The 13,007-nt window shown below is 37.4% G+C and overlaps 1 protein-coding gene across 1 annotated transcript; it reads right to left on the bottom strand.

Moving 5' to 3' along the window:
- Positions 1–8,186: 8,186 nt before the first annotated feature.
- LOC112490679 (receptor-like protein 33) lies at positions 8,187–11,177 on the bottom strand. The gene has a single exon (XM_025070903.2). It carries the CDS (start codon positions 11,175–11,177, stop codon positions 8,187–8,189), a length of 2,991 nt encoding a protein of 996 aa, XP_024926671.2.
- Between the last annotated feature and the right edge of the window lie 1,830 nt (positions 11,178–13,007).

The raw sequence follows: 13,007 nt of genomic DNA, 5'->3' as shown, positions 1-13,007 counted from the left end.
GAATTCCCGTTAGGATAGATGATTCTAATTGACACCCTCGAAGATTGAATTTATTCAAACTCAGGTAACGAATTTGCTTCGAGACAAAGGGAAAGAACGCTTTAAGACGTGTAAAACGAGAGATTAGACGCGAATGAGATGCACAATAATGCACCGTCCTTTAGGAATACTAGAACTTAGAGCTCTGATACCAACTGTCAGGACCCGTCCAAAATTCCTCACCGGAACCCTAGACAAGCCCTGATCCCAAGGAAACCCTACCGGACCCTCCAAAGGAAAATCTAGCAAAACCTCCCCTAAGGGTTTGACTTACCATAAATTTCCTGCACTGAAAACACACTTCTATATTCATCCCCTTATTCCTCCCCCAATACTATAAATTGATTCCACAATTTTACAGCACTTCACAGGAATAACAGTAATCCAGTGCATAAATAATACATAAGTGTCCAGAACAGTATACAGAGCTTCATAAAGTACTATTAAACAGAGAATACAACAAGGATGAAAGAAATATTACAATTGAAATAAACGAATACAAAGGTACTTCTCGAACTACGATAGCGATGGAGATTTGATTCGCTCCGGAAGAACGTCTACTAGCCCTTGCACCTAAGGGAACGGAATTTAAAAATGTGAGATGCTAATCATCTCAATGAGTGACCCTATCTAATGAACACTTTTAATATTAATAATATAACAAGTAAAGGAACTTAATTAATACCAGCAATTAAATAAATAAATAAATAATAATTAATTGGGAAATAATAATTTCTCTCAAAACCCTCACTATTCACTCCATTGGAAATATTCCCCTTTTAAAACCTTTTCACAAAACCCGTTATTCGTATTTCCCAAAAACCAAGGGATCAATCGATTTAATAAACAATAGATAAATACCCCAAATATAAATAAAATGTAATAAAATATAATAAATAATTTTTGAACACTTTGGGGTTTGAAATTTCTATCCGAAAATTTATACTTGACGCAACACACCATATACCAGTGATGCCCTCCGATACCCAGCGTCCCGAGCACCGACTGGCAGGAGATTAAAGAGAGAAACTTGCATACGGCACTTCGGTGTCCCGACAATACCGTTGCTGAAACCGTCATCTCGGCCAAGGAGGGGGACGGCTGTAGTGTAACACCCCGTCCCAAATCACACCAGAATCCGTGCACGTTGACCGAGGTTGACCGTTAACCGAGCGGGTCAAAAGTTGACTTTTTGTTCCAGTTGGAATTTCAAGTTGACCAGGGTACCGTGGCGAAGTGCATGATGCCCCGAGTTTGTATACTAGTAGCACGTCGAAAACGGAGCTACGGTTTGAAAGTTATGGGCGAAACAAGTTGAAGTGCAAACAGTCCAAAAGGTGCCGAGAGCTGACTTTTTCTTGAGATGTAATTTTGTGTTGACTCTTGTATGGTTGTAAAGTACTCGTCGATACGAGTTCATAGACTAGCGGTACGCTTAAATCGAACGTTTGGTTAAAAAGTTATGGACGTTTGAAATTCACTGGATACCATATTATTTTAATATATCTAGCTTAAGTGCACAGTGATGCCACGTGTCAGCTTCTGATTGGTCCACGTGGCATGAACAGTGTCACACAGGGGTTTTTATTTGATAAAATTCTTGGGGAAGAGAGAGAAAGAGAGAGAGGAGAGAGAAAGAGAGAGAGAGTCCGACCGGCACCGGAATTTTTCAAATTTTCCGGTCAAATTACTGTACACGTGCCGGCCAGCAAAATTCCCCTCCTCATTTTTGGCAAAACCTCAAATTTTCACGGCGATCGGCCGTCGGACGCGCCCGGATCGGACGTTCGAAGATCGGCGGCGAGTTTTTCCCTCCACCGTCGGCCACCGCAGATCGACCCACTTTTGGCCATCTTCCGGCCACACACGCCTGACACCCTTCATCCTTTCCTCAAGTCCGGCCAACCCACCAAGTTTCACGGCCATCGGACCACCGACGCGCGAGGATTGGAGCGTTTTCCGGTGAGAGGCCGGAAATCTTCAAACCGTGATTTCTCCACCGTCCGGCCTTTGTTTGCCTCACCGCCGGTCCCGTTGGATTGCTCTCCCCATGATCTTTAATTCTGTTAAAAATCACAGCCAACGGCCACCGCACGCGCCACCGCCGGCGACGGTTGCCGGTGACCGTGGCGGCTCGTCAGAAAGTACTGTTTCGGTGAGTACCCAGTTTCCCAGCCGACTCCAGTCCACTGTGTTCGACCTCCTGAACCCGAATCCGGCATCCGTTTCTACCAATTCACGACGGGTTGGGAGAATTGCGGAGCCGAAACCCGAAAAGCTTTCCGACGAGATTCCGACCCCGTCGGGTTCGATCACCGGAAATTAAGACCGAATGTGTGATCATCACCGCTCGAGCTTCGATTCGGTATATAATTCATAAATTTTAGATATCATTTGGTGTTCGCTCCCCGGGTACCCATTTGGGAATTACCCGAATAAAATATTAATATTTGTGGTTTGGTACTGTGGATGTTTAGGTGCACGTGCGAGTAGCGGAGTCGATCCTACGGAGGATCTTGATTGAGATACGTGCATAAGGTGAGTGACCCACCTTCAAATTAATTTCGGGAATTAAATTGTGATTATTATGTGTGCTTTGAATATTTGGAATTTAATTTCTATGTGCCAAATATTTATTTGATTTATTGTGGAATTTATTGAATTTAAGAAAATGTGCATTATATAAATTTATGCCATGTGAAATTATTTTATGGTTTTTGAGAATTTTGAAATTCTTGTGGTTTTAACATTAAATCGGGCATGATTTGATTTTCAAATATTTCGAAGAAAATATTTGTTTATGTTGGTGACTCCAATTTTTATAAAGTATGCCCATGAGATATTATGAGATTTGATTATCATATTTCGAGAATTATTTATGCTATTGGGAAAATGTGAATATTTGAATTGGTGGATTTGGGAGTTGGTGGATTTGAAAATCATGGAATTTATGGTGTTGATTATAAAGAAATTACGGAGAAATTCCGGATTCAAGCAAATGGACTATGCCCGCTATGTTTATGCAAAATGTGAAATCTATGATATAATTTAAATTTGTGAATTTTATGATTTTTAGATGCACCGTGCACGTACTGGTGTTCTGTTTATATGTGATATGGTTAGTGTGCACACGGTTATGATTAGCGCGCAGGTGGGTGTGAGTAGCGCGCAGGTGATATTATGAGGTTGTCCTGTGGTTGCCATCGGATGAGGGTGGCCACCCCTCCATGGCCGGGACACCAGGTTAGCAGCGGCGCAGTGGGACGCCACGTGACCGTATGCCGGTTTCTTTCTATAACCTCCTGTCTGGCGGTACCTCGGGACGCTGGGTACTGTTGGCGCCACTGGTATATAGTGGGTGCATCAAATGATTTTCAGAACTGGGTTTTAAAAATAAAATGTTTTAAAGCTGTATTGGAATTTAAAATTTAATTCTTACTGTTTCTGGTATTTATCTGATGTCTTGGTTTTCGGGGAATACGAACAAAGAGTTTTGTGAAAATGTTTTAAAAGGGGAACTTTTCCAACTGAGAGAATTGTAAGGGTTTTGAGAGAAATTATTATTTTCCAATTAATTATTATCTATCTACTGTATTACCGTGGTATTATATCGTTTAGTAGATAGGGTCACTCACTGAGATGATTAGCATCTCACACTCTTAAATTCCGTTCCTCTAGGTACCAGGTTGTCGGTGTTCATTCGGAGCGGACTTGATCTTCCTCGCTGTTTTAGTTCGGCAGTACCTGTTTCTTCTTTTATTGCAGTTGTAATATTTCTTTCACTCTTGCTGTATTCTATACTTAGTAGTACTTCATAAAGCTCTGTATACTGTATGGGACACTTATGTATTTAATTTGCACTGGATTACTGTATTTATATTGAAGTGCTGAAATTGTGGGACCAACTTGTAGTACTGTGGGAGGAATAAGGGGACAATTATAGAAGTGCGTTTTCAGTGCAGGGAATTTTGTGGTAAGTCCATCCCTTAGGGGAGGTTCTGCCGGATTTTCCATAGGAGGGTCCGGTAGGGTTTCCCTGGGATCAGGGCTTGTCTAGGATTCCGGTGGGGAACTTTGGACGGGTCCTGACAGTGGCCAATATCAAACCTACCTGCCCTCGGTCCAATGGCAACTCACGGGAGACATAATAACTTGTGCGCTAACCACATATACACCGGAACACCAATACTGTATGAGTGCGTCTAAAATAATTATTAAATTAATTATTACCGTACCGATTTTCCAAAATCACCGTGGGAAATATACCAGTTTTTAAATTTACCATCCCACATATTTTCCTTTAACATACCCGGTACGAAACCATCGATAACAATATACAAATAATTTTTCTCGTAACACGAGGTCCAACAAGTAATATTCCACAGGCATAATTATAAAATTTAAACCACCAATTTAAACAAATAATTTCCTTAAAATATTTAAACCAATTATGCCCAAAAATAATATTAAAACCACATATGATTTATTACTGAAAATACCTTACTCATGCATAATAAATAAAATTAAATCAAAATAAAATAGTAATTTTTCACAATTATAATTAAATTGCACCACATGAGCATAATTCCAAATATCAATTAAACACCAATTAAATATAATTAATTGCCCCAAAATATTTTTAAAGGTGGGTCACTCACCTTAAGCACGTATATCAGCTAAGATCCTACGCAGGATCAACTATACTACCCACACGTGCACCTAAAACATCCACAATATACCAACCAAATATATTAATATTTTAATCGGGTAACTCCCAAATGGGTACCTGGGGAGCAAACATAAACGACAACCAAAATTGACGAGTAATATACCGAATCGAAGCTTAAGTGACGAGGATCACGGATTCGGTCTTACTTCCCGGAGATCGGACCCGAGGTGGCCGGAAAGCTTTTGGGATTCAACTCCTCGATTCCCCAAACCGTTGCGAATTGGAGGAAAAGGATGTCGAATTTGGATTCAAGAGGTCGGAATTAGTGGAGAAGGACCGGCGGTACAACTGGGTACTCGCCGGAATAGTGATTCCCGGCCAGTCGTCGCAGTCACCAGCAACCGTCACCCGCGGCGGAGCGTCCAGTGGCCGATGGCTGAGATTTTTGGGGGTTTTGTAGACCGAGAGGAGAGGGTTCCAACGGGACCGGCGGTGAGGCAAACGGAGGCCAGACGGCGAAGAGATTTGGGTTTGAAAGTTTTCGGCCCCTCGTCGGAAAATACTCCGATCCCGGCGTGTTGGAGGTCCGATGGCCGTGAAATTTGGTGGGCTGGCCGGAAATGAGGAGGTGGTGAAGGATGACTGGCGCGTGTGGCCTGAAAATGGCCGAAAATGGGTCAAACGACGGTGGCCGGTGGTGGAGGGGAAAAATCGCCGTCGCCTAAAAACTCTCCGATCCGGGTGCGTCGCCGATCGGTTGGCCATGAAATTTTGAGGGTTGGTCGGGAATGGAGAGGCGCTCCCGTCTGGCCAGCACGTGTAACAATAATCGGCCGGAAAATTTGACAACTCCGGCGGCCAGTCGTTTCTCTCTCTCCCTCTCTCTCTTTCTCTCTCCTCCCTGTTGTTTTTGCCAAATAAAAGCCACCATGGGTGACACTGTTCACCCACGTGGACCAATCAGGTGTCGACACGTGGTGTTACTGTGCACTTAAGCCTGATATAATAAAATATTACGGTATCCGGCGAACTTCACACGTCCATAACTTTTTAACCAAATGTCCAATTTAAGCGTACCGTTAGTCTATGAACTCGTATCGACGAGTACTTTACAACCATACAAAAGTCAAAACAAAATTATACAACGATAAAAAGTCAACTCCCAGCACCTTTTGGACAGTTTGCACCTCGACTTGTTTTGCCCATAACTTTCAAACCGTAGCTCCGTTTTCGACGTGCTACTAGTCTACGAACTCGGGGCATCATGCACTTTGCCACGGTACCATGGTCAACTAGAAATTTCAATTGGAACAAAAAGTCAACTTTTGACCCACTCGGTCAATGGTCAACCTCGGTCAACGTGCACGAATTCCGATGTGGTTTGGGTCGGGGTGTTACAAGGAGGTAGTTGATCATGTTCTTGATGTTAAAGCTGTTTAAGCTGGGTTTAATTTTCTTTAATTAATTAGTTCAATTCAAGAACAAGTTTAATTTGTTGATTGTAAGTTGCTTTTGTTGTACTGACACAGAGGTTTTAATAAGAATTAGTTAGAGAGAGAATTGAAGAGTGGATGTAGGCTTATCATAGCCGAACCACTATAAAACTTCTCTTCTTTATATTTTTATTTCTTAATTACTTGTTTTAGATTCAAGATATGCTCATTAGGATTTCCAAAACAAAAATATTTATCCATTAGGATTTTCCACAAAAATTAATCAAATCTTTTACACCAAAAGAAGTGAAAACAATGATTTTATCCAACAAGCACATCACACATTAATTACACAGATGCATAATCGATTAGTAAGAAAGTAGGGAAAGAAAAGCATATCACATTGGAAGTAATCTCACAACTAAATGGAGTTTGCAAACTAGTTAATTTAGTGAGCTTTTTTAAGAATTTATACAAGCCAACAAAACTAAAACAGTTTGGTAAAATGCGATAAACCACAAGTATAGCAAAGAACTAAAAGTCAAAAAAATAAATACAAGTCAAATAACCAAAACCACAAACATAAAAAAAAAACACACCTGGAAAAACCATAAAGCAGAACAAAAAATATGTATTTTCCAGAAGCACAACTAAACAACTAGAATATAGTTGGCATGTGTGGGACTTTGAAGCAAGCTGTAACTGAGGTCCAAGCCAATCGCCTGTTCCATTTTCACCTTTGACCCTATCCCAATTGCAGCAATTTGTTCCTTCCTTCCAAGACTGTCTTTGGATAACCAACAATTTCATCATAATCCTCATAATAAGAAACACTAGTTGAAGTAGTATCAATGGGAAAAAGTTTTCTTGAATTGGGGCAAAGAAAGGCTTTGATCATAAGGGCATAATGGTGTTGCTCTACTTGTTGGAGAGAAAGAGCAGGTAATTAGTTGTGAATGCATGAGAAAGAAGAGGAGGCAAAGAATTCCACATGGTAAGTATCCCATATCTATTTTCTTAAGAAGTTAACCTTTTCAGATTTGATGAAATTCGAGGAATTAAAGTAAATTTAATGAAGTAGTTGTATATATTCAAGTTTCAAAGTGAAAGAACTAAAGTAAATCATATGCATAATCTTGTTTAATCATGAATTATAGGAAAATGTTAACTCTTGCAATTCATAATTCTTATTGTAACATATATTATAGAACAACATTCTTATAGCCAAAGAATCATAGTATTATATTTATAAAAAGTATCTTATCTACCACTCTGAAAAGTTGGCCCAAAAAGTAACTCCCACTTGGACTCTCATATTGAACAAAATTTTGCACACACCATCCCACTAAAATTTATTTATAGGTTTGTAGCTGCAGATCAGGCCGCAATACGTTGGTGATTTCTTCAATACATGTTTGTAAATTGTAATTAATAATAATAATAAAAAAAATCCTTGCTGACATTTAGATTGTTTATCACCAATACATGTTTGTAAATTGTAGCTAAAAAGGGAAAAAAAGAAAAAAGAAAAAAACGTCTTTGCTAACGTTCAGTTTTTTTACTTTTGTTTTGGTCAATTGTTCCAAAAGTATTCCAGCGAGGTATTTAAAATTATATTAAATCTTCTCCTAATAAAGTTCTCTATCAAAAGGGTTCATTATATGCGTAGGAGAAGAAAAGAAAAAAAAAAACTTGGTATTATGTATTCTTTTTTTTCATCCAATCAAGCTACACTGTCCTTAGGAAAAAGCATCATTAATAATGCGTAGTTAATTTGTTGAAGAAGATGCGTATGTACAGAAGGCTTAAAATACAATTAGTATAGTTACAAGCAGGAATTTGACACTAATTACACATTACACACAACAAGCCAAAACCATGAAAATATACAGAATTTACCTTTATATAAAATATAAAATTCACTCTCCAACCTTTCTACGAAGTAAATGCTTCTTTCAAGCCACCGTTTCCATTACTTGTTTGCTGTTGTCAAGCCACCATTTGAACGAGCATTTTGCATTGGTTTTTTTCCCGCTTGCATATGTCTAGCCCATCATTCTCCTCCAGTACTTGATCACAATTTTCGTAAAGCAATCAGGTTGTTTGTTGAAGAGCACAATATATCCCACAGATATTCCCAACACCAATCCACATCCATACCCCATCAGTACCATATGCTTCCAATTAAACCCATTTCTTTGCTCCAGATCACCAAAATTTTGGAACGACTTGGGTGAAGATTGCTCTGCTTCATCACTAGTATTGTTGCATGTTTTGGACAATGGAAATCCACATAATTTCAAGTTGTCACTGTAAGAAGTGTTATCGAATGTATCGAATTGCCTGCCACGAGGTATTCTTCCGACCAATCTATTATCTGACAGGTTCAACACTTCAAGAAATGTGATTTCTGTCAATTGCTGAGGAATCTCACCAGCTAGCTCATTTGATGAGAGGTCTAACCATTCAAGATTAATTAAATTTCTGAACGATGGTGGAATAGAACCACTCAATTTGTTATGAGAGAGGTTGAGACCTTTGAATGCCTTAAGCTTCCCAATCAACTTTGGAATCTCTCCTGTGATATTGTTATTAGACATATCAATGGTTGTGAAAATGTTTAGAATTCTTGCCACTTTGATATCAAAGCCTTTTATTGCTATAACCACAGAATCTTGATAATATGATTCTCCCATGTACTTCAATTTTTCTGGAGGTGCATCTATCATGGCCAAAAAATTCTCAAAATATTTTGCTGGCAAATCAGCACTAAATTCATTGTTAGAGAGATCTATGATCCGCAACTTTCGAAATGAGAGTTCAGTTTTGGAACTGCCTATGAAACCATGGAATCTATTAGACCTCAAGATAAGAACTTGTAGCACCGGAAGAGATTCCAACCAATAGGGAAAAGTGTCATTTATCTTGTTATTTCCAAGGTCTAAAACTACCAGCTTTTTACAATTTTGCAAAGATGGTGGCAGAAGCCCTTCAAGTTGGTTTCCATTAAGGTTCAGATTCCTCAACGAGTTTCCCATTGCAAATGTGGCAGAGATTCTGCCATGCAATTTATTCATCCCCAGATTCAACACCGATAAGCTGTAACTAAAATTTCCAATACATGGCGGAATCTTTCCATCCAAAACATTATTAGATAAATCAAGGACTTCAAGGAAACTAAGATTGCAAATCAAAGATGGTATCTCTCCACTCAGTTGATTATTTGAGATTAGAAAAACAACTATGGATGATGATGGAATTGGGAGTTGTCCTTCAAGCAAATTGAATTGAAGGTCAAGATATTGCAATTGCTTCCATGGAAGTTGTTCCATTCTCGTCAAAAAATTGTGTGAAAAGTTTAGATAAAATAATGAATCCTTCCCAATATTCCATAGCCAGTTGGGAACAGGACCATCAATATGGTTGGAAGAGATATCTAATTCCAACAAATGTTTTGAGTTTCTTATGAAATTGGGGAATCTTGTTATGTTGCAGGAAGACAAATGCAATAAGGTGAGTCTGCGCAAAGTATAGTTGAAAGAGATTTCGGAACTCAATGATAGACTATTAAACGAAAGTTGAAGACATACAAGATTCTGCAACCTCGAAAACTCGTCCAATCCTACAACACCACTCAAGTTATTTGAGGAAAGATCTAGCCAAGTGAGATTTACTTGTTGAAAAATTGACCTAGGAATGGGTCCATGTAGTTTGTTATGGCTTAGATCAAGTTCCTTCAATGAACGGGACTTGAATTCGTCAATTTGACCAGTGAACTGGTTATCTGAAAGTGTTAGAATTTGCAAAAGTTGGAGGGAATATATCCAATGAGGTATTTTACCATCGAGTAAGTTACCATCCAAAGAGATACATTCCAAATACAATGGAAGAGGGCCCAAAGATTGATTTTTGGATGAGTCAGACGAAAAGGAAATTTGCGACGAGTTATGAGCATAAATGTCCGGAAGCTGGCCAGTAAAGTTGTTAAATTGAAATCTTAAATAAGTGAGATGCTTTAGATTCAAAAATGACCATGGAACCTGACCACCAAAATTGTTAAATGAGAAGTCTAACGAAGTCATTTGTGTGAGGTTAAGAAGTAGTGTGGGATTCCATCCTAATATTTTACAATTACTCAGAAGCAAAGTTTCCAAAGACTTCATGCTTTTAGTTAGATGAGGCAAATCTATTGAGAATTCAGTAAAAGAAAGATCCAAGTACTTGAGTGGACTGCTCCAATTAGTTTTAGTCAAGAAACTAGTAAGGTTCTCATTTGCTTCTAAAGACAGTTTTTCAAGGTTTGGCCATTGGTAAAAGATGTTATCTGGTAAATTTCCTTGCAGATTGCAAAAGTCAAGCGTAAGAGATGTCATAGATGAAGATAAATTCATCAATGAAACAGGTTCAACAGAAGTCATGTCAACTTGAAATAGATAAAGTTCTTCAAGAGATGTTAAATTTGAAAAGATTCTTTTTAAGGTAAACGTATCTAGTATCAATTCATCATTTGAAGAGAGAACAAGTGAAACCAATTCGGATAGATATGAGAATTCTGGTGGAAAATACCCTGAAAATCCAGATTCAAAAATTTCAAGGTGGACCAAATGAGTAAGCTTACCAAATTCAGATGAAATTGTGGAGCCCCAAAAATCATTATAGGAGAGGATCAGACTCCGAAGATGGCGAAGGAAGAAAAGGCTGCTGTTGGAATGGATGACTCCTTTAAGACTACTGCATGTAAGATCAAGTCCAATAACATGACCTGTCCTGTTATCACATGTAACTCCACTCCACACACAACAATCTTTCGTGCCATTCTCATCCCAACTGATTGTTTTAGAAGGAATAGCACCACAAGATCGACCATGATAAGGAGTATAGACCATATCAATGGAAAAGGAGTTCTTAAATTGGAGCAAAGCAGAACTATCATCAGGGTGGCACAAAGGAAATGATGCAGATGGAGAAGGAGAGGATATGGACGACAAAGAAAGATAGAGGAAAATGAGAAAATAAAGCCATGATATGGAGACCATGGTTGTTTGAGTAATTATATCAAACATGAAATAAGTAAGAAACTATATTTGGTTTGAAATTGCTGTGTGCAATGCATAAATGTGCATGTGTATTTATAGGCTGCCAAAGTCAACTGTCCCATGCAGTGTCACATACAAATTTTTTAACTTCTGTCCCAGATTGGAGTTGTATGTTACATTCTGAGAATCAGAGTAAAATAAAAAGACATATGAATGTATTTTGCACTCTAATAAATATATTGGTCACCCTTTAAATATTGAAATGCAAAGTCTTTGAAAATGTTCGGTTGCACATCGCTGAACATATGAAATTTGTTTATCCACTTCCTAAATGCGTTTAAATTAATGAATATTCTTAATTATATTTTTATATATAAGGTTAAAAATGTAAATCCATCATAATAAAATTGTATATAATTTATATGGTAGTGCAATTAGAGTTTCATGATGGGAAGCAAAGTATGTCAACAATTCTATGTTTTCCTTTTCACATAAAAATAAAAATAAAAAATAAAAAAATAAAAAAATTAGTAAAAGACTTTGATTATCCTGGTTTTACGCTACCCACTAGTTAAACAGTAATCTAACCCGGCAGTTCATAAGCAACCACAATAGTTAGCAAGTTTTTTAGTTAATAAGACTTTGATTTTAAATTAATCTTGTTTCACGCTGATGTAAGATTGAATTATTAAAATTAAGCAAGTTTCCTTAGTCAGTATGACTCATCTAAACCTCTTTCCTGATCCTGACTATCATAATCATGCATGATTCATAAAGTAATATTGTTTATATTTTTATCCAAAAAAAAAATTGTTTAGATTTTTTCACTTATGTATAAACTAATTAGTTATTTATATTCTCCTTAACTAAACTAACACGCAGACCCAAGAAAACTAAATTAACACGCTATGACCAAATCAAACTCCCTAAATATGTGATATAACTGGGAAATGACAAGTAGAATAAATTAATTAACTTCAATTTGTTTAACTTTAATCGCCTAATTTATTTACTATTTTCATTAACAAATCCTAAAAATGATGCATTGAATATGTATATTTGAATAATTTGGGTAAAAAGTTTGATCCAATTTTTTTTTTTTTTAATCTGAATAATTTTGATCCAAAATTGACTTGGTTAAATTATAATTTTTCACCTTCGTCATGAAAATGACAGCATGTTAAAAAAGTGAGTCTTCTAACAGGTATTTTGATCTCTTGACCCAAATAAAATAAAAAAGGTCAATTGATAAGCAAAAAAGATAAAAATGTTTTTTTTTTTTTAATAAATATTGAAGATGGAGGGGTTCATATTATTGTTCAATGAAACAATAACTTTTTCCAATAAAAATGAAATATAAATATATAAAAACTAAACAAAAATTATAATTGATAAAAAAATAAAATAAAAGGGAAAATATAAAATGCCTAACAAATTCTAACAATTATTGACACTAATAACTACTGTCAGGACCCGTCCAGAATTCCTCCCCGGAACCCTAGACAAGCTCTAATCCCAGGAAAACCCTACCGGACCCTTCAATGGAAAATCCGGCAGAGCCTCCCCTAAGGGATGGACTTACCACAAATTACCTGCACTGAAAACACACTTCTAAAATTTATCCCCTTATTCCTCCCACATTACTACAAATTGTTCCACAAATTTCAGCACTTCTCAACAATAACAACAGTCCAGTGCATAAATAAAACATAAGTGTCTCAATAGTATACAGAGCTTTAAGGAGTGCTAATCAACAGAAATACAACAAGGATGAAACAAATAATACACTGAAATGAAAAAGTACAGAAGTACTTCTCGAAACACAACAGC

This window comes from Ziziphus jujuba, chromosome 1, assembly GCF_031755915.1.
Source record: "Ziziphus jujuba cultivar Dongzao chromosome 1, ASM3175591v1".
Lineage (NCBI taxonomy): Eukaryota > Viridiplantae > Streptophyta > Magnoliopsida > Rosales > Rhamnaceae > Ziziphus > Ziziphus jujuba.
Note: the sequence above shows the minus strand (reverse complement) of the source record. Positions and strands in the feature narration are given on the sequence as shown.